At 44.0% G+C, this 22,826-nt stretch overlaps 1 protein-coding gene across 1 annotated transcript; it reads right to left on the bottom strand.

Annotated features, from left to right (window-relative positions):
* Positions 1-11,435: 11,435 nt before the first annotated feature.
* Positions 11,436-22,011, bottom strand: C1r (complement C1r). The gene is made up of 11 exons (XM_026403254.2): positions 21,877-22,011; positions 20,958-21,186; positions 19,646-19,838; positions 19,204-19,350; positions 18,902-19,098; positions 18,471-18,618; positions 18,131-18,252; positions 16,234-16,312; positions 15,719-15,874; positions 13,016-13,090; positions 11,436-12,555 (listed from the first exon to the last, which is right to left on the bottom strand). Coding segments are annotated over exons 1-11 (2,118 nt in total). The 5' UTR covers positions 21,879-22,011; the 3' UTR covers positions 11,436-11,785.
* Between the last annotated feature and the right edge of the window lie 815 nt (positions 22,012-22,826).

Here is a 22,826-nt window from a genome sequence, read left to right as displayed (position 1 = left end):
TCCCCAGCCCTGAGACTTAGCATCGCTTTTTTTTTTTTTGGTACTGGGGATTAAACCCAGGGGCATTTTCCCACTGAACTACATTCCTAGTCCATTTCATTTATTTAAAAAATTTTGAGACAGGGTCTCACTACAGTCTCACTAAATTGCTGAGGCTGCCCTAGAACTTGCAGTTCTCCTGTCTCAGCCTCTCTTGCTGGGTTTATGGGAATGTACCACTGTGCCTGGCCAGATTTAGCATTTTTAAAACTGCAGACAGGAGAGCTATCTTAGAGTGATGATCATCCTGACAAGGTATCTTATGAAAGCTGAGGGTTGACAATAAGGGTTCAGGGGAACTCTGGCCTGTTTCATGTGACATTTGGCTGCAGAAGAGCAGATTTCCCAGAAGTCAACAGGGGTGTGTTTGGTTTTTATCAAAAAAGGACTCTGATCTCCCATACACGGAAAGGGCCAGATTCAACAGTTGACTTTAGGCTTCAGGATAAATAAATGATGAGGTAACCAGAAGAATTCTGATAGAAGGGACTGAAGAGTCACAGGCAATCACAGGGAGTCTCTGGAAAGATGGCATCAAGTCAACCAAGTGGCAGAAAACCATTGCGTTGTTCCTTAACTATACACCTCCTAACTACCTCACCCATTGCCTGTCATTGCAGATGCAATTGACAGTGTACCCTAGACTACAGTGATTTGGGTGACAGAAAGAGGATTGTTTTGGAGAAAAAAATACATTTGGAGAAATATTAAGATTGAGAAACAGGATCTGTGATAGAGACATTTCCCTTCTTTTATATTTGGGATAACAGCAATTAACCAAGAATCTGACAAGTTAACAGAAAAAGGAAATTTATCCTTTCCAGAGAGAATCTTATTTCCCTTTCCCTGCTGCCTCATAAGGGTTTGGGGTTTTGCCTGGTTAACTTCCCTGCAAGATGGTCTCCCTGGGTGGCAGGAAAAGGATCTACATTAATTATCATCACACTTGAGTTGGGGCAGTGGTCATTTTCAGACCTAGAAGGGCTAGTATATCAGGTGGCTTAAAGGATATCAATCAATCACACTGCCTTGAAATTTGCTTAGGGACAATGTGTGCCTGCTTCACCTGAAACTCAGGAAAACAAAATTTTAAAAATATATTTTTATTTTTTATGGTGTCAGGGATTAAATCCAGGGCTTTGTGCATGCTAGACAAGTGTTCTACCATTGAGCTAAATCTCCAAATCCTTTTTATTTTAATTTTTAAGACAGGGTCTCAATAAAATGCCAGGTTGGCCTTAAACTTGTGATTATCCTGCCTTACCCTCCTGAGTAGCTGGCATTACAGGCATGCACCTCTGTGCCTGATTGCCAAACAAACAAACAACAACAACAACAAAAAAAAAAAAACCCAGAAAACCAAAAAACAAACACTTTTTAAAGCAGATGAATTGTCAGTTTTCTTCAGTTAGAAGAAAATGGGCCAATGGATTATTGTGTTAGCTTTCCATTTCTCTAGTAAAATGCCAGAGATGATCACCTGAAAAAAGAGGAAAGGTTTATTTTGGCTCAGTCTTAGAGGTTCCAGGCCATGATCAGGTGACCTCATGGTGAGGCAGCACATCATGGTGGGGAGTGTGTCAGGGAGCAGCTGGCTCCCCTCATGGTGCCTGGGAAGCAAAGAGAGAGTTCAGAGGGGCTGCAGTCCCCATATCCCCCTCAAGGGCACTCTTCCAGCCACCTGACTTCCTCCCACTAGGAAGTTAACTTCTTCTACCTCTGAAAGGCTCCACTGCCTCCCAATAGTGCTATGGGCTGAGGACCAAGCCTACACCGCGTGGGTTTGGGGGGCACATTCCAGATCCAAACTGCAGCAATAGCAACTCTGGTTGGGGAGGAAAGACAGTGCATAGTGGTCAAAAGGATCCGGTGGAAGGTTGTCTCTCTCCTCCAGAGATGCCCGCATTCTCCCTTGGGCTTGTATTGTATTCTTTGCTGTAGCCCAAAGGCCTCTCTCTCTTGAGATGGTCCCCATTGTCCTGTGAATAAGTATCTACTTTTCTAAATAAACCTCTATGCCTTTCTCCACAGGGCTATAGAAAAATGGAAAGGACTTGATGGAAAGGAACTTAGTTGACACGGGACCAGCCCAGAGTGGGCTGGAAAGGATTATGGGACTCTTTCAAGTTGTCTTGACTATGATTATAAAATTAGAAGCATAGTCTGTAGAAATGTGATTTTAATTTTCTGCATATCCTATTTTTTTAATTAAAAAAAATTTAAAAAATAGAATATGCAGAAATTTTTAACAAAAATCCTCTTTCTTTTGAAATGTAGATTCACCAGAAGTTACAAAATTAGTACACAGAGGTGCTGTGTACCTTTCAACCATTTCCCCTATTGGTTACCTTTTTAAAAAAAAAAAAAAAACCCAGAATCTCTATTGGTTGCATCTTTTTATTTTATTTTTAATTTTTGTAGTTGTAGATGGACAGAATGCCTTTATTTTATTTATTTTTATGTGGTACTAAGGATCGAACCCAGGCAAGCTTGCTAGGCAAGCGCTCTGCCACTGAGCTATAGCCCCAGCCCTGGTTGCATCTTATGTAACTATAGGTTGCATCTTATGCAATAGCAAAATCGGGATATCTATCTATCTATCTATCTATCTATCTATCTATCTATCTATCTATCTATCTATATCTTTCTATATTTATGTATCTTCCTATATCTATATATCTACATCTATCTATCTATCTATCTATCTATCTATCTATCTATCTATCTATCTATCGAGAACTGCTCCATTACCACAAAGATATCCCTTTAGCTACCTCTTTATAAGCATACTCTTTCCCATTTTTTTTATACCTCATACCTTTATTTTTTATTTATTCATATGTGGTGCTGAGGATTGAACCCAGTGCCTCACACGCACTAGACATGTGCTCTACCGCTGAGCCACAACCCCAGTCCCTCCCATTTTTGTTTCTCTTACAATTATATAAAGGTACTTTTAAAAGGTCCAGCATCTCTCAGTAGTGCTAAGATGATCAAGGTGGGTATGTTCACTGCCATAGGTTGATTCTAGAATGTCCTCCAAAGGCTTTGTCTTAAGGCTTGGTCCTCAGCTTTGTTCTATTGGAAACCAGTAGAATCTTTAAAAGGTGGGGCCTAGCAGGAGGTCTCTAGGTCACTGGTGGTGTGCCCTTGAAGGGCATTGTGAGCTGCATGTCTCTTCCTCTGTTTTATTTCCTGGTTGCCATAAGGTGAACAGTTTTGCTCCTCCACATGCTCCTTGCTATGCTGTGCTGCTTTGCCACAAGCCCCAAAGCAACAGGGCCAACTCTTCATGGACTGAAACCTGTCAAACCACGAGCCAAAAACAAGCCTTTTCTCTTTTTAAATTGACTATCTCAGGTATTTAGTTATAATAGCAGAAAGCTGACTAACACAGCCTCTCTAGAGCAAGAGAAAAGGGGAGAGTGGATATGTTATGGGGGCAAGATGAAGTCTAGCAACAGAAGCAATAGTAGGGAAACCCCAAAGGAGGAGAATCAATGTAAAGGGAGAGTCTTCTAATGGATCTTGTTATGGGGGTGGGTGGGGGAGTTGAGAGCAGCTTTTGTTTTACAAAACCTTTCTCCTTCTGCAAGGGAATGCAAAGGACATAAGAGACTAGCAACTGTCTGTAAGGAGTTTATCCTAATTTTAACCACGGTCTTCTGTCTGACCTCCAAATAGGCTGTTTGCAATCTGTATCTCCTTAAGTTTAATGGGAAAGCAAATTATTTCTTTTGTCTTCATTGCTTTGGACTGAGTGAAATATTTCTGGCATAACATACTCAGGTTTTTCTGGGTATCTGCCATTCATGAACACAATTTAAAAAAAATTTTTTTTTTGGATCTCTGTTAGATAGAAAGCCATAAGAATCTAAGGTTTCCAACTGCAAAAGAAAATGACTAGAATAAAAATTCACAGATGCTAGGATAAAAGCAAAAAAGTTCTTGAGTACATAGTGGAGGGAAATCTCAGGACAGAAGAAAACAGAATCCTGGGACCCCTAGAGGTGAGTACTGTCAGGCCTGAGAGGGACTGAAAGACCCCAAAGTGAGAATTTGGGTTTCTCCTGCAACTGTGCAAGGGGAAAGGCTGAGTTCAAGAGGCTCAACCGAGATTTTGGAAAACATGAATCACCTACGTTGGATGTAGGTGAAACTAAGTACTTTGAGGGGTCTCTACTGGTGACACGGTTCAGTGTGGAGATTTCCCCCACCCCCAGTCCCCAGCAATTAACAAAGCTGCCTCAGTTTGCTTCAGGTGACCCTAAGCCACTTCAAATCTCCTTCCTGGTTCTTGGATGCTTTTGGCATCTTGTGCTGCCCTCACATCATCATTCATCCAGTATGAGTGAATTTACCAACCCATCAGGCTGGCCTACAAAGACTTGAAGTATGTTTGCTTCTTGTTAATGGCACTTCAATCAGTCAGAAATATTTTGGGGCGGGGGATGCCTTAAAATTGTCTTGGGACTCTGAAAATCATACCACTTCTCTGTTTCTGTATCTTTAATGGCAGTAGTAATCTTTGCGGGGAGGAGGGTTACTAGGGACTGAACCCAGGGGTGCTTAACTGCTGGGCCACATTCCAGCCCTTTTTATGTTTTGAGACAAGGTTTTGCTGAATTGCTTAGGGCCTTGCTGATTTGCTGAGGTTGGCCTTGAACTTGTGAACCTCCTGTCTCAGCCTCCTGAGTTGCTGGGATTACAGGTAGGATGGTATTACTCTTTTTTGGGGGGTGAATACCAGGGTTTGAACTCAAGGGCACTCAACTACTAAGCCACATCCCCATCCTTATTTTTGTATTTATTTAGAGACAGGGCCTCACTAAATTGCTTAGCACCTCACTTTTGCTGAGGCTGGCTTTGAACTTGAGATCCTCCTGCCTCAGCCTCCTGAACTGCTGGGATTATAGGCGTGTGCCATCGTGCGTGCCTGGCACGGTATTACTTTTTGTTTTTTTGTCTTAGTCTGCTTTTTTTTATGTTGCTATAATAGAATACCATAAACTGGGTAATTTATAATGAACATTCTAAAGTAGCGGGGTTGCATCTAGTGATGGCTTCTTGCTGCATTCCAACACAGTGGAAAGCATCACATGGTTGTGGAAGGCTCATCCTTTTATCAGGAACCACTCCTGAGATCACTAACCTACTCCCATGATAATGGTATTCATCTGTTTATGAGGCATGGCCCTCATGGCCTAATCACCTCTTAAACTTCCCACCTCTCAACACTGTTGCTTGGGGGATGAAGTGTCCAGCACATGGACTTTGGGGGACACATTCAAACCACAGCATATTATAGCAAACTGACTAAAAAGTGTGTTGGAAGGGAGAAATTCACATCTAAGATCACAGTCAAAGAAGGATTCTGCCCTCTGATGGTGGACATTAAGGCTGTGAGGTACCTGAAGGATTTCTCCCCAGTATTGCTTACAATGTGCTTGGCACTGTGTTAAGCCCATTACATGAATCATCCCACTTAAATCTTTAATATTTGTATGAGATTGTATGTACTATAATTGCCCCCAATTTTATGGAAGAAGAAACTGAAGTTCAGAGAGGTTAAGAAATTTGCTGAGATCCATGGATGGAAAGTATCAAGGCAGTTTAACCACAGAGACAGTTCTCTGAATCACTGTGTCCTCCTGAAACCCTCTCAATTGGTGACGGTATTTTTCTCCCAAAGTCTCCATTCTCCTAGGCCTGACAGCATATGACCATTCTCTCCCTCTTCTCCCAACCTCTCAGTTTTTTAAAAAATATTTTTTAGTTGCCAGTGGATTTTTTTACTTTATTTCCTTATTTATATATGGTGCTAAGGATTGGACCCAGGGCCTCACACATGCTAGGCAAGTGCTCTACCACTGAGCCACAACCCCAGTCCCTCAACCTCTCAGTTTTAAAGCTCACATCATCAGACTGTACTATCCACATTTATTGCTCATCAATGTAGTCCTCTGAAACCTAGTCACTTCTCTCATTAATTTCAGTCATTCTCTCGGTAATCTTGGTTTCTAGTTCAATGTCATCCTAACACCATTCCTATCTTGATTTTTGGCAATTTCAGCATGTATTCATTTTTTTTTAAAAGACACTTCTTTTTTTTTAATTTTAATATTTATTTTTTAGTTTTCAGCGGACACAACATCTTTGTTTGTATGTGGTGCTGAGGATCGAACCTGGGCCGCACGCATGCCAGGCGAGCACGCTACCGCTTGAGCCACATCCCCAGCCCGCATGTATTCATTTAAAACTCTGACCTCACAGATCCATGAAATATCTACCAACAATTTTATCTTCCACCGTGTCTCAGATACACACCTCCATGGTCACGGCTGGATGATCCTTCACATGGACAACAACTGTAGTAGTCTCAGTTTCACACATCCTCTTCTCTTGCCACTGCTTCCTATTTTTCCAGGTTACTTCCTTAGAAGCAATATCTCACACCAGGAACCCCCCCAATATGTTGACCATGAACCTATTACATATTTACTACATATTATTCCCTTAAGCACTTGATATTTATCTCTCTCTCTCTCTCTCTCTCTTGTACAGGGGATAGAACCCATTCTACCACTGAGCTACATCCCCGGTCCTTTTATATTTTTTATTCTTAGGGCTTTTCTAAGTTGCTGAGGCTGGCCTAGAACTTGAAACTTTCCTGCCTCAGCCTCCTGAGTTGCTGGGTTCACAGGTGTGTGCCACTACACTTGGCTTGATTTCCTCTTTAATTAGCTTAAATTCCATGTGATAACTCTCTTGCATATACCTTGGACTCTCTTGCCCTTCTGTGGTCTAAGTATACTCCCCTGACCAAATCAGACCCTGTCTCCTATGTGCCTGTACTGGTACAGCTGTGCTAGTGGCTGGGGGAAAAAACACATCTGAGCTCACAACTGTCTTAAAACAAGTGAGATTATCTCACCAAAGAAAATTCTGGGGGCCTGGGGCATGCCAGGAAGCCTTCCAGGACACTCTATCTGACTCCTGCAGGTGGGCAGGCTTCCCCAGCTACTGGGCACACAGTACAGTGGGGTCAGGCACCAAGTCAACCTAATTAAAAAGCTCATTGCACCAGCTCATCCTCATTAACAGACTACCCATGTGCAAAAGCACAGAATCCCCTCTGCTTCCCAAGTTGGGGATCCCAGTCACTGTCCCTAGGGCCTGGAAATTCTGGCCAGTTTATTAAAGTGCCCTCCCTGTCTGCAACCATCAGGCACATGGCAACAAACTGGTAGAGGACCTAAGACCAAAAATCTCGAGTTTGACTGACCTCATCAGAGGAAATAAATTGCAATTGGGTTGTTCTGTTCTGGGCCTTTGAGGATGAGGCTGATTGAACATCAGTGATCCAATCAGCTTTAGGATGACTATGGATGCTGGAGGACATTAAGAGCAGCATGTCTACCACAGAGGGCACAGAGTTGGCACCCATGGCTCCATCAAGGGCAAGGCCTGCACAGTCACTGCTTCAAAACAGAGCTGCCTCTTCAAAAACAAATCCTGCCGTGGTACCTGGTCCTTAGTAGGGGCTTGTTAGAGATCTGTGATTGAATGAGTAATACACTCAAGCCAGAAACCAGTAAAATGCATTATCCTAAGTGAAGAAAAATTACTATTATAGAATTCATGTTGAAGAAGATTGTGATAACAGAAGAAGTGATCTGTGACAACATCCTTGAAGGAGGTGACTTCTTAATACTTGTTAGTTCATCTCTATAATTTCCAAGGGGAGGGAATAAATGCCTTTTGAATAAAAGCAAAAATTCTCTCACTTTTGATTCATAAATTTCAAATGAACTTTTTATTTTTTTGAGGGGCTGGGGATTGAACCCAGGTTCTCAAGTATGCCTGGGAAACACTCTACCACAGAGTCACATCCCCAGCCCTCAAGTGAGTGTTCAGTGGTCCTGCAATCAAAATGTCCTAATCCATTCTCAAAAATCATTTCATTACTTCTCTGTCTTCACACCCCCAACCTTCTTCATCCTTACTTTCAGCTGGTGACCTTATTTTCTACTTCACCAAGACAAATGAAGACTAGGACAACTGCATAATTTCTCCACTCCATTGACTACTGCATACCAACATCTGCTGTTCCCTGATTTTCTGCTAGCCTTAGTTTAGGAGGGATATCACATCCACCCTTCCAACTGGATCCGCCTCCCCCACCCCCACACATTGTTACCGTTTTTCCTCTCTTGTGTAATTCCTGTCAGTGTATAAACATTGTGTTATTCCCCTAATCTCGCAAACTTGCAAACTTCGTTTGACCACAGTTCCTCCAACAGTTTGTCCAAATTCTTCCTTCTTTCCTTTCCCATGTGGAAGATCTGACCCAAAGCCTCCTGAAGGGTAGGCAGCGTTCTACTACTGAGCTATTCCCTCAGGCCTGGCTTACCCTATTTCCTTCTTCCTTTTTGTTGTAACTTCCTTAAAATAATTGATTAGTTATTTCCTTAAAATAATTGAAAAGAACTTTCTTCTTTTCCTTTTTTTTTTTTTAATAAAGGTACTGGGGATTAAACCCAGGGGTGCTGTACCACTGAGTTACATCTCTAGCACATTTTATTTTTTATTTGGAGACAGGGTCTCCCTAAATTGGTGAGGCTAGCCTTGAACTTGTGTGCATGCCTGTAATCCCAGTGACTTGGAAGGCTGAGACAGGAGGATCAAAAGTTTGAGGCCAATCTGGGCAATTTAGTGAGATCTTGTTTCAAAATAAAAAATAAAAAGGACTGGGAATGTAGCACAGGGGTAAAGTGTCCCTGGGTTCAGTCCCCAGTACTAGAAAACAAAACAATATTTTTCTTTTTTTTTTTTAAATATTTATTTATTTTTTTTTTAGTTATTGGCGGACACAACATCTTTGTTGGTATGTGGTGCTGAGGATCGAACCCGGGCCGCAGGCACGCCAGGGGAGCACGCTACCGCTTGAGCCACATCCCCAGCCCCAAAACAATATTTTTCAATGTTCTGTTTTGTTTTTTACTACTCCCATCTCCTCCACTCCTGCTTCCAGGGGAATCCTGGAAATGCTTCACTTCTGTTAACATTTCTAACCTTTAAAAAACCAAAGTTAAACATACATGCAACAAATGTTTTAGACACCATTTGCACATGCTGTTGTATAGACAATGAGAAAAAGTTTTCTTCTGTCATTTCCTGAAATCCCAAATGCTCGGAACACCAGAATTTTTTTTTTTTTTTAATTGTAGTTGTAGATGGACACAGTACCTTCATCCTATTTATTTTATTTATTTATTTTTATGTGGTGCTGAGGATCGAACCCTGGGCCTCACACATGCTAGGTGAGCACTCTACCACCGAGCTACAACCCCAGCCCCAGAAATTTTTTTTTAATGTTTATTTTTTAGTTGGGGTTAGACACACTGTCTTTATTTTGTTTATTTTTATGTGGTACTGAGGATCGAGCATGTGCTAGGCGAGCACTCTGCTACTGAGCTGTATACAACCCCAGCCCCCTAGAAATGCTTTTATTAAGTTTGGCAATGAAACAAACTTAGTGTCAAAATCTGACCTGAACTGATGGGTAGCTTTATCTTTACTGGGGATTATTTAAATGTTTTTCCAAGGAATCACTCATATATTTTTATTATGGGTGCTTCCCTGAAACCTGATATTTCATAACAGTATATTACATTCCTAAAACTTATAGAATCTTTAATATTGAAAAGCACTTGGATCTGAGGGGTTGGATAAGAGATTATAAACCGGCAATGGATTTATAAACTCATCCATGCTTGGGACTGTTTCAACACTGCAATGATTTTAATATGTTAGATTATGTAAAATTGTTCAAACAAGTCCCCTGTAGTTGCTTGTGCAATAGCACTTTTTTTTTTTTTTTAAATACCAGGAATAAAGCACAGGAGAGCTTAAACACTGGGTCACATACCTAGCTCTTTTTATGTTTTATTTTGACATATTTTGAAACAGGGCCTTGCTAAATTGCTGAGGCTGACTTTGAACTTGCAATTCTCTTGCCATAGCCTCCCTAGATGCTGGAATTATAGGCATGTACTACTGTGTCTTATTATAAAGATTTGGAATGTTTAATACAAGTTTTGCATCCTTCCATGATATTTAAATATATCTTTTTTTTTTTTTTTGTACTGAGGATTGAATCCAGGGTTCCTTTACCACTGAGGTACATCCCCAGCCCTTTTTATTTTTTATTCTGAGACAGGGTCTTGATAAATTGCTGGAGGTTATTGTGATCCTCCCGTCTTAGTCTTCCCAGTTGCTGGGATTACAGGCAGGTGCCACCATACTCAGCTCTTTTTCTCCTTCCTTTCTTTCACCAGGGATTGAATCCTGGGGCACTTTACCATTGAGCTATATCCCCAGCCCTTTTTATTTTTTAGACAGAGTCTTGCTAAATCGCTTAGGCCTTGATAAGTTGCTGACACTGGTGATCCTCCTGCTCAGCCCCTCAAGTTGCTGGAATTATAGGCATACACCACTGAGCTTGGCTCTTTTTTTTTTTTTTTTTTTTTTTTTTTTTTGTGGTGCGGGGATTGAACCCAGGGCCTTGTGCATGCAAGGAAAGCACTCTATCGACTGAGTTATATACCCAGCCCTGACCCTGACTCTTTAAACAAATCTTAAAGAATCCAAGTTATTGCCAGGCAGGACAGTGCACACCTATAATCCTAGCAACTTGGGAGGCTGAGGCAGGAGGATTGAAAGTTGAAGGTTAGCCTGGGGAATTTAGCAACACCTTGTCTTAAAAATAAAAATTAAAAAGGATTAAGGATATAGTTCAGTGGAAAAGTGCATTTGGATTCCATCCCCAATACTACAATCAAACAAGCAAACAGACAAACAACAACAACAAAAACCCAAGTTATTTAAAAGTATTGTTAGTGATTCAACTTGGGGACAAAAATTTAATAACTTTCTTTCTTTAAGAACTATTTAGAGTTTGGAAGGTGAGCTGTTAAAAAAGCTGTTGCATTTACAACTCTGTGGGAAAATTAGGACTTTCTTCTTTTGTACAATCAAAACAAAATGCAGAAATATATTATTATTATTCCTGACGTGGTTTTTGTTTTGTTTTGTTTTCAGCCCTGCAGATGAACCCATAACCTTGGGGGTATTAGGCAAGTGCTTCCCACTGAGCTAAATCTTGAACCACCAATATATTGTTATTCTTAACGCTAATTGTAAATTGTTATTATCGTGTTCCTAAGGTAAATATTTTAAACATGATCTTATTAAATATTTTTGTTAATTAAATACCACTTTTGACTTATTTGACACTCCAAAGTGTCTCATAAATTTTTATTTGTAAAAGGTTTTATTCAGCTTCCCAGTGGTATAAAAATGAAAAGGAAAATGTAAGTAGAGATTAATAAGTATATATTCTGTAATCCTTGGACAAATGAAAGGCATCTTTGATTTGGTTCAGGTAAAGAATGTGGTTGGTACTATAAAGTAGAGAATTTATGGGATGGGGATGTAGCTTAGTGATGGAGCATGTACTTTGTACCCTTGAGGTTCTGGGTTTGATCTCCAGCACAGCAAAAAGCCAAAACTAAAACCAAAAGGCAATACGAAAACAAAAACAAACAGACAATACAATTAGAAATAGAGAGTTTCACAGTGTCTTTCTGCATCAGCGGTTTTAATGTGGGTTCTTAGCGGTGATCCACTGGTCAGATTACTATGTTTTACTGCTCTCTGGATTCTGGCCTAGTGAAATCTAGGCTCAGACATCCTCCCCAATCTCTTTCTTGATCCAGTCCACATAACTGAGTAGTTTGGTGTAGAAGCCATATCCTTTACTGCATCCGATGCCCCAGGATACGATGCCCGTAGCCACCCAGCGATCGCTGTTGGTGTCCCTCACTGCAAAAACACCTCCGCTGTCCCCCTGGCAGGCATCCTGCTTTAGAGATGGGTCCCCCGTACAGAACATGTTTTGAGAAAACACATCATTACTCTGTTTTTCCCGGAGCCACCTCTCACAGGCCTTTCGATCAGCTACAGGTAAGCGGACAAACCTGAGGTCGTTAGCAATCCTCTCCTCTGTTATCCCAAAGCCACTGACATAGCCCATGAGACCTTTATCATAGAAGGTCTCATTGTCGGGGAGGCAGATGGGGAGGATGTTGGGGCCCAGGGTGACACTGTTTTCAAGCTCCAGCAGGGCAATGTCCCCCTCAAAACTGTGGGACTCGTCCTGACGGTAGTCTGGGTGGACGATGACCCTGTGGACAGGGTGATTTCCCAATTTCTGGATCTCCTCCACATTGGTGTGGCCCAGGAATACGTCCTTGGTGACATTTTCCTGTGCGTGGTGGTCCTTGGGGAAGAGAGTGTGGGCAGCTGTGAGGATCCAGCGGTCACCCAGCAGGGCCCCGCCGCCTCGCCCGTAGATGACCGTGTACGCCTGCCAGGGGAAGTTGCCCGGCTGCGCTTTTTGCCCTCCAATGATGCGCTGCTTCTGTTGCACAGGGTTGACGGGCTTCCCACACACTAGGGAAGAGAGACAGGAGGACAAGACCAGTCAGCCCGGGGCCTGCCCCCGCCTCCCTCCTGTGGCCAGTCAGTTCTCCTCCTCCCTTCTGTGTGATTCTTGCCCATTTTCTTTCTCCTCTCTTCCTACGCTCTGTTCTTGGACCTCTGGTGGGCAGTTTCTCCTCTTCTTGTTTATTTCTTCCTGGGATTTCTCTTATATTTATTCCCTGATTTCCCATCGGTGAAAATGCTAGCGCATCAGGACTGGGTCCGGTTCTCTGTGCCTCTCTTATTTTCTCCTAGTACATTCCTCCTCGTCTCTGTATTATTCTCCTTTGCCCTTACTCCTCATCTCTGGTTTTGACTTCCAGCTAAAGTATCTCCTCACTCGGGTCTTCTTTCTCTGTGCCATGCTTCTTCTGGGGTCGGGCAGGGCTGCTTTAGATATCAAGGATGGCCCCAGAGGGTTTCCACTCACCTGGCAAACACCGAGGGATTTTCTCTCCTTCCTGTTCATTCTTCCAGATGCCCTGGGCTGTGCAGGTGTACAACCCTGAGGGTAGGAAGGGTAAGAAAGCCAGGTTGCAGAAGCCAGTGAGCACTGACTATGTTGTTATAGGGAGATGGGAGATAAGGAACCAACACAGATGAGGATGAAAGTTAAACTGTTCAAACATATAAGGATAAAATATAAAAAATGTTAAGAGGCTCTTACATATATTTTTGTTTTAAGGTCAAGTGGAAAAAAATTAGAGTACTTAACTACATGTCTAATGTGAGGCCTATTTGTGCAAGTAGTCATAAAACCAAAGAAATATATCCAAATCTTATCGGTGAGGCTTTTTTTTTTTTTGGTACTGGGGATTGAAACCAGGGATACTTAACCACTGAGCTACGTCCCCATCCTTTTGTATTTTTTACTTGAAGACAGGGTTTCACTAAATTGCTTAGGACCTTGCTAAATTGCTAAGGCTGGCCTCTAACTGATCCTGCCTCAGCCTCTGGAATTACAGGCATGTGCCACCATGCCCAGTTAGTGACACATCTTGGTAGTGGGATTGCAGATAATTATGGTAGCTACCTTTTTTTTGGTACTGGAATTGAACTCAGGGGCACTCAAATACTAAGTCACAACCCCAGCCCTATTTTGCATTTTATTTAGAGACAGGGTATCACTGAGTTGCTTAGCACCTCGATTTGCTGAAGCTGGCTTTGAACTCATGATCCTCCTGCCTCAGCTTCACTAGCTACTGGGATTACAGGTGTGTGCCACTTGCCCAGCATTAGCTACTTTTTTTGCTTGTTGACAATGTACCATGCTTTTGGCTAAGCATTTTGTCTGCATTATCTCATTTATGTGCCACCAGTGATACTTTCAGGTACATATTATCTTCAATTTATACAGATGTGGAAACTGAGTTTAAATAATTTGCACAGGGTCAAAATATTCTTTTATTTATTTATTGGTATTGGGGATAGAACCCAGGAATGATTTATCACAGAGCTGCATCTCTAACCCTTTTAATATTTTATTTTGAAACATGGTCTCACTAAGTTGTTTAGGGTCTCATTAAATTGTTGAGGCTTTTCTTAAACTTGTGATCCTCCTATTTCAGCCTCCGAAGTCTCTGGGATCAATCACAGAAGTACACCACTATGCTTAGCAGGATCACAGAATTTCTAAGCACCAGAACTAACATGAATAGGGAGAGATGTCTGACTCCAAAGCCCATCTCTTAATGCATATCATACATAACCTAGTTTTTTTTTTTTTTTTTTTTTACACATTTTAAACCTGTTTTAACAAATGCTGTTTTGGCTTTTTTTTTTTTTTTACAGTGCTGGGGATGGAACTCAGGGCCCCTCATACTTTTTTTTTTTTTTTGTACCAGGGATTGAACTCAGGGGCACTCGACCACTGAGCCACATCCCCAGCCCTATTTTGTATTTTATTTAGAGACAGAGTCTCACTGAGTTGCTTAGTGCCTCACTTTGGCTGATGCTGGCTTTGAACTTGCAATCCTCTTGTCTCAGCCTCCCGAGCTTCTGGGATTATAGGCGTGCGCCACTTCGTCCAGCTCCTTCACACATGTAGGCAAGTGCTTTACCATTGAGCTATACCCCCAACCTTGATTTTTTTTTTTAAAATTTTCAAGATACCCATAGATGATTTTGAGAGTCATTAAGTAAACCTAAATGAAAAAAATCACAATAATCACCCTAGGTGGGAAGAATGGAGGGGCAAGTCTCACTGAAACTGTAGTGGTGGTGATGGTAATGGTGGTCACAGTGGTGGTGATGATAGTAATGGTAGTGTTGGTGGTGATGGTGGAATTGGTATTGACAATGGTGGTATTGGTAATGGTACTGGTGGTGTTGGTGGTGTTGATGATGGGAGTATTGGTATGGTGATGGTGGTGTGTGTATTGGTTTTTGTAGCGATGGTAATAATGATGATTGTGGTAATGATGTTGCTGGTAATAATGGTGATGGTGGTGATTGTGGTGTTGGCATTGGTAATGATGATGGTATGGATACCCTTGGTGCTGGTAATGGTGGTGATGGTAATGATGTTGGTGGCGATGGTGGTGGTGGTGATGTTATTGTTGGTAAGGATGGTATTGATATTGTTAGCAATAATGGTTATGGTGGTGTCTGTGCTAGTGTTGGTGCTATTGGTGGTGATGATAGTGTTGTTACAAGTAGTGATAGTGACTGTGGTGATGATTGTAGTGGTGGTAAAAAGGAAACGACAGTTTATGAAGTTCAAATCTTTCTCTTTGCATCAGCTCAGGTACCACCTTCTTCAAAACTAATAGACTTTTTGGGGCTGAGGATGTGGCTCAAGCAGTAGCAGGCTCGCCTGGCATGCATGCGGCCCGGGTTCGATCCTCAGCACCACATACAAGCAAAGATGTTGTGTCCGCCAAAAACTAAAAAATAAACATTAAAAACAATTTCTCTCTCTCTCTCTCTCTCTCTCTCTCTCTCTCTCTCTCTCTCTCTCTCTCTCCCTCTCTCCCTCTCTCTCTAATAGACTTTTTGGACTGTAATTTCAGGAGAAGCCAGTGTCCTAGGAAGATATGTTAGCATACATTCCCTAGGGATTCCACAGGAAGACATCTCAGACATCCCAAGAAGATGTAAAGGAGAGAGGACTGTCATTGGCATCAGTTCCTACCTCGTGCGTTCTCGTTGCTGCCAGGTCTGGTCTGCATCTTATAATATGGCTCATGGCAGTAGTACTGGATTTGGGCCTCATAGGTGTTCACCCCACTTCTGGTGATGTAATTGAAGTCCCCATTAGACAGGCTTCGGGGCTGCCCACAGTCCTTGACTAGGGGAGAACACAAGATTGTGTGAGAACTGAGAATGACTGCCCTGGAGCTTCAGTAGGGGGAATGTAAGTTGTCTGCCTGCAGAACAGAGTGAGAAACTTAGATAAATACAGTCAGTGAGGAGGGCACTTGCAAAGGACAGGAGTTGGATGGGGTGAAATTTGGTTCTGGTAGAGGTCATTGATCTTGAGGAGATGGGGCTGAATGGTTCCTAAGATGGGCCATAAGCTTCAAAGAGCAAGTCATGGGGAGGGGCTCTTGGAGAGAGCCTAGCCTGTACCCTCTCTTTCCTTCTCAGCTCAGGTCCCCAAAGCTGGGAGGTCCCCAATGGAAGACACACCCCTGAATTGTGACTTACTCTTGCACGTGGGCATGGCACGATGCCATGTGCCATCATCCTGGCAGACAGCTGTGAAGGACAGCAGTGCCTGGTTCCTCTGTTTGAGCAAAGGTGAGAGGTGCTGTTAGTACCAGGAGACAGGCAGCTGTTCTTCCCCACAAGGAGCAGTAGGGAGTTTCAAGTCGGCTTTTGAGCTCTCAGACCTGGGCTCCCCCACTAGGGCCCATCATGGCCTCCTGCCTTCTTCAAAACTACTACTTTTCAGACTGTAATTTCTCACTAGCCAGACCTCTCAGTCCAGAGCCACAGATGGTATACCGACTCACAAAGCAGAAAGTTGGACCCAATAAGCTTCCCTCCAGACTCTTGCCTGTTCTCACTAAACCCTATGATTTAAAATTTCAAAACAAGAAAACAAACAATAAAACCCACAAGTCAGGATGAGTTTTTGTATTGAAAGAAAAAAGCTTCGCCTTAGAGTAAATCAATGCTTCTCTCTCCCTGAAATTCCCTGTATCACATTTTCTTTCCCAGATTATAGTATTTCTTTCCTTTCTTTCATCACTGGGAATTGAATCTACTATTGAGCTACATTTCCAGCTCTTTTTAATTTTTTTTTTTATTTTTTAGTTGTTGATGTACTTTTATTTTATTTGCTTATTTATATGTGGTGCTAGGAATTGAACCCAGTGCCTCACATGTATGAGGCCAGCACTCTACCACTGAGCTATAACTCCAGCCCATATATATATATATATATATATATATATATATATATATATATATATATATAATTGTTGATGGGCCTTTATTTTATTTATTTATATGTGGTGCTGAGAATTGAACCCAGTGCTTCACACATGCAAGGTAAGCACTCTACCACTGAGCCACAACCCGAGCCCCTCTAGCACTTTTTAATTTTTATTTACTTTGATATTGGGGATTGAACCTGGGGGCACTTAACCACTGAACTTACCTCCCCAGTCCTTTTTTAAATTTCTAAATTTTGATACAGGATGTTGTTGAGTTGCTGAGAGTCTTGTTAAGTTGCTAAGGCTGGCCTTAAACTTGTGATCCTCCTGCCTCAGCCTCCTGATTTGTTGAGATTACAGGTGTGGGCCACCATGCCCAGCCAGTTGTAGATTTCATTTCATTTCATTTATTATTATTTTGGGTACCAGGAATTGAACCCAGGATTGCTTAACCACTTAGCTACATCCTCAGCCCTTTTTATTTTTCATTTTGAACAGTCTTGCTAAGTCGCTAAGGGCCTTGCTAAGTTGCTGAGGCTGGCTTTGAACTTGCAATCCTCTTGCTTCAGCCTCCTGAGTCACTGAGATTACTGGCACCACCATTCCTTGCCAATTGTTTATTTTTAAAAAGTACCACAAGTTTTTGTGATAATGGCCCATCGACAAAACCATATTCTCTCTTGAGTCTGCAAAGCTGAGGACAGGTCAGTGGGCCTGGGATGAAACCATCAATATGCAGAAAAGAGCCCTGGAGCAGGAGTAGGAGATTTGGGTCCCAGTCCCTACTGTACCAAATCATTACATGATGCCAAATAAGTCACCACATCTCTATCCTGCCTTTTCTGCCAAGAGTTATTGGACTAGATCACTGGTCCTTAAACTTGTCTGCGTATTAGAATCACCTTGGGTGATTTAAATAATCCTAATACCCAGGGTGCACTATAGACTCATGGAATCAAGAGTCTCTTGTGGGGGACCCAACATTGGTATTTTAAAAACTCTCTTGAGTGCAGTCAAGTGTGAGAGCTGGTAGATCAGGTGACTCTCCAGCTCAAACCTTGATGATCCCAGTTGTGTGTGAGTCTAGGGCTGCTGTGGACCTACCTGTTGGAATCCTCCTGAGACACTGGATTGGCTTTCTCTCCTCAGCCTGAGGCTCTTACCTCCACGAGCTGGTAGCCTTGTTTGCAAGTGGCGATGAAGTAGTCGCGGAACTGGTACTGAGGCTGCAGTTTTTGGATGATGGTGAACTCATCCAGGGGCTTGGGCTGGGGACACTTGATAACTGTTGAGGAGACCAGTGGGCATGGTTATTTCAGAGCCACTTGATTTTCTTTCTCCCCACTCTCTCTCCCCATTGCTGGCCAGCAAGGGAGGTCCCCGTGAAGCTTATTTTCATTTTTTGTTTATTTATTTATTTGGTGCTTGTGTTGGAACCCAGGGCTTTCTGCATGCTAAGCATAAGCTCTACACTGAACTCTGGCTGCAGTCTAGGAAGCTTACTGTCAGTGGTATAGTGCAGCTTCCAGCCCCTGCTGTCCCCCGACTCATCCGTGAAGAACAGCAGATCCACGGCATTGCTGCTGGTGTCAAGGTCAGGAGGTCTTTGGTTCCCACAGAACTCGCCCAGGTTCTTTCCATTAGCATAGATCTGATGGGGGAGGAGGGAGGGTTATCTCTCCAGCTAGGACATTTTTTAGACAGGGATGCCTGGGTGTGAGCCTGGTGACCAGGGAGGTGGTGGTGGTGGAATCTTGCCTTGTGTATATTTTCAGCTGAAGGTCACTTCCAGATATGTGGGAACCTACCCAGCCTTTGTAAGGTGCTGGTCATCCCTCCCTCTTTGCCAGAGGATCCAGGAGCATAATGGGACCAGAAGAGCCAAGTGGATATGGGGAGAAGAAAGGGTCTTTCAGTGGGGTCGGGAGCTGTACCTGGAGCTGGTCATAGGGGCAGTGCACTTGCTGGTGGTCGTCAATTTCAAAAGGCTCCAGGAACTTGATGTGAAGGGTGAGGCCCCGTTCTACCCGGATGCTGTAGTTGCAGCGCAGCTCAGGGGGGTAGGGCCGGGGGTACTCCAGGCTGGAGATGTAGCCAGATGGCTCTGTGTACAGCCCACTGCTGCACTCGGCTGTGAGATCAGAGCCAGAAGGGGTCACCAGGGTCTCTTGGGGTGGAGCAAGCTCCTGCTCTTTCCCTGTCTCCCTGTCTCCCTCCTGTGTCCACCTCAGTTTACCTTGGCAGGAATGCCCATCCTTCTGAAGCTCATAGCCTGGATGGCAGGAACAGAAGTAGCCGCCAATGTAGTTGTGACATAGGTGCTGGCACTGGGGCTGGGAGACCTCCTCTGCTGAGTTGTGCTGGGAAGCACATTCATCGAGGTCTGGAAGAGATTCCAAAAAGAATGCAGTGGCTTTGGTCTTAGAGAGGTCAGTCACCAGGGGCCTAGAGATATAGTCAGTTTATGACCACCTGGACCTCCAGGTCTTTCTAATGCTTTATAGGAATTGCCCAATGGGAACAGAGCCCAGGTTGACAGGCCTCTTTTGAATAAAGCTCTCTTGAAGGAAGAACAAGGAAAGCCAGGCTTTTGGCTCCTTGGAATTCAAGATTCCTTTTTTCTATCCCCCATTCAACGTGGCTGAGGCCAGAATCAAGGACTCCCTCAGGCCACTCACCCACAGCGTGATAGTAGGCCAGGAAGCCCTTGTAGAACATGATGGTCCCATTCTCCTCATTGGAAAAGTCTGTGTGGAAAGTCAGCAGCATCTTGGTCCCTTGGGACAAAAATTCTTTCTTCCCTGGGGGGTTGCCCAGTGCAGACCCCAGCTGCCCACAGAACCTCCCCAGATCTTTCTTATCAGCGGAGACCTGGTGGAGGAAGGACATGGGGTAGGAAGAAGCCCTGTGGAGGAATTGCTTCCCATGTGACAGGTTGGGGAAAGTCCTCCTCTCTCGCCCCAGAGAGAATCATGCCCCACAATGGCTCCAGCTGGTCACTGCTTGCTGGGCTCTGGCTGCTGCAATGTCCCAGGTGACTGATGTTCATGTATCTGCCTGAGTCTCTCTGTGACTAACTCTTTGCATGTCCTCTTTTGCCTACTACCTCACTTCTCCTGTTTTATGCTCCCCCAGTGCATTGCAGGTCTCCCTTCATTCCCACCACTTCCTGTGCCCTTCTTCCACTGGAATCCTGGTCACCTCCCTCATTCCTAGAGCCTAAACTGGTCTTTACTTTCTGTCTTCTTATTTCACCTCATCTTATTCAAGCCAGTCACACCCTCTGGATATACCCAGTTGAATACAAGCTCCTGGGGCTTACCAGCCTTAGCTGATTTTCCTACCTCTCAAAGGCAGGAGGTGTGCCTCACCATCACTGCCACCAACCCTTCCCTCCCTTGCAGACTCGCCAAGTCCTCTGTACTAGGAAGAGGCACCATTTTCATGTTTTTCTCTCATATCCTTCAGGCTGTCACCTGGGAATGGTAGTTAGAGGAAATTCACGGGCTTTGCTTAAATCCAGAATCTTACTTTTGCTGGAAATAGAAAGACAGGACTGGGAAGGAAACCCCCTTTGTTACAGAGATGAGGGAACTGAGTCCACCATCCTTGCTGAAGGCTGTACTCATACACACATTTCTTTTTCTCACGTTGATGAGGCAGGCAGCCATGGAGATATCCTCCATGAGAAGGGAAACTGAGGCATGGCTGTTTCCCAAAGACTACTAGCTTTTCGGCAGATTGGAGGTTTGTCTGACTCTTGTAGACTGAACCTCCTGAGAATGGGGCTGTGGCTCTGAGGACTTTACAACCTGTGGGTACCCCAGCTACAGAATCACCTGGTTTGCAGAACTCCGCTTGGAACCTGTTCTTACAGGGCTGGGGTGGTGTTGGGGGTGGGCATGCTGTCCAGGGTGGTTAAGGCACAAGCCTGAGCATCCAGAAGGGGCTAGGACCTTCCCCCCTCTGCCCTCCCAATCTGACTCCTACCTTGACATAGTCATAGAAACAGCCTTCAGAAGGCTCCACGTCAAAATGCCAGAAGACGAGTTTCACTCTGTATCCCTCGGGGACTGTGATCACAGTGGTGGTCTCAAAGTTGTTGGGGTAAGGCTTGGGGTACAGAGGGGAAGTAACTTCCCCAAAAAGCTTCTGAGGGATGGGGGTGGAGACTCCTGCCCTGCAGAACAGGGCTGACACCAAGAGGAAGAAGAGCCACCTGCCAAAAAGGAAAAGGGTGTCTGTGGAGGTGGAGGGGTGCAGCACCCTTGCTATTTAGGCATTGGCTGGGGTGGGGGACAGGATGGCCATATTTCTCTGCCTTATCCCCTCTGTCCATTTCTAGACATAATAGAGATGCTCTTGGTGGGGTGGGTGGGGCAGGGGCCCTGGCCTTGGTAGCTGTTGCATCCCTCCCAGGGCAGTGTCCAGTCCAGAGGTCACCACATTCTCATCGTGCTCCCTCCCCAGCCTTCTCCCCTGCCCTGCCCCCTCCATCCCCTTCTCTTCCCGGAATAAGGCTGGCTTGGGACCAGTCCATTGAGGGTGAGAGTTTCCAAACCTGGCTCTCTTAAAGGACTCCCAAAGGTTCAGCAAAGGCCTCTGGGAGCAACCCTTCATGGAGTCTGAGAAACACACATGGGGGATCCTCCTCCTGGGAAGATCTCAATGATCCCAAAATCAAAAGAAGGGGAGGATCATATTGGCTTACAAATGTAAGGACTCCTCTGGTCTCTAGAGGAGGGACAAGGGTATGTGTTCATGTGTGTACATGCATGTGTGCATTGGGATAGATGAGGTATACAAGTGGGGAAGGGTGTTTCTGTCTCCCTGAATAAATCTGGATACAGGCTTGCCTCCTCTGCCCAAGCTTCTCCCTCCCAACTTAGTGCCCATTAGCCTTACTCACATTTCTCAAGGCCCGTTTGTGTTTGGGTCCTCAGCTCTCCTGACAGCGTCTTGATGCACGGTGTGTTGAGGGAGACAGCAGTTGTGCAGAGGAGGGAAGGGGGAGGGAATGATTGTGGAGGTGGAGGGGGGACCATTCCCGGAGGAATGTTGTAGGGAATGAACTATTTGCATAAGCAAAAAAAAAAAAAAAAAAAAAAAAAAATCTGAGTTTCCACTTTGTTTGGTTTTGGTTTTGAAATCCCTGGTAGTGGCGCCACCTGCTGGTATATTTGGGGAAGAGCTGTGGAGGGAGGTGGATCTGAATTTTTAAGGATCAGGAAGACTTTGGTTGGAACTTCAGACACTTCAGTTTCTAAATCTGATCGATATTTCTTCAAAGACTTTCCTAGGAGCTTCTGCTGTATTTTCAAAATTCCTATTGAACAGGCAAACAGGGAATCACAGACTGTTGGGGACTCCTTTTTGGGGGCTGCCTCTTTGCTTCCTTCCTTTCTTCCTTCCTTCCCTCCTTCCTTTTCTTTTTTCAAGACTGGGGATTGAATCCAAGGCCTTATGCATACTAGGCAAGTGCTTTATCACTAAGCTACAACCTCAGTCCCTTTTTAAAATCTTATTTTGAGACAGGGTCTCGCTAATTTGATCAGACTGGTCTGGAACGTACAATCCTCCTGCCTCAGCCTCCTGAGTAGCTGGGATTACAGATGCATCACCAAAAAGTCTGTTCTTTTCTATTGACCCTGTTCTTCCTGTCCTTATTCACCCATCAGCCCTTGTCCAGGAGCACTCAGGGTTAAATGCCTGGAATGAAGTGACAGGAACAGTGGTGTAGGGGAGGGCCTGTAGGAGTGGCCAGAGGGAAATGGGTTTGGTTGTGTTGGGGCCCTGGCCTCTTTTACTCATGAATGACACTTAGGTGGAGAAGGAGGGTTATTATATCAGGTGACCCTA

Source organism: Urocitellus parryii, chromosome 5 (assembly GCF_045843805.1).
Source record: "Urocitellus parryii isolate mUroPar1 chromosome 5, mUroPar1.hap1, whole genome shotgun sequence".
In the NCBI taxonomy this organism is placed as follows: domain Eukaryota; kingdom Metazoa; phylum Chordata; class Mammalia; order Rodentia; family Sciuridae; genus Urocitellus; species Urocitellus parryii.
Note: the sequence above shows the minus strand (reverse complement) of the source record. Positions and strands in the feature narration are given on the sequence as shown.

Excerpts from the sequence above, each read along its gene's own strand:
- C1r (XM_026403254.2), bottom strand. Across the intron at positions 19,839-20,957 it reads GTTTCTATGACTATGTCAAG|GTCTCCGCTGATAAGAAAGA; the intron begins GTAGGAGTCAGA and ends TTCCTCCACCAG. Across the intron at positions 16,313-18,130 it reads AAGGCTACCAGCTCGTGGAG|AGGAACCAGGCACTGCTGTC; the intron begins GTAAGAGCCTCA and ends TTGCTCAAACAG.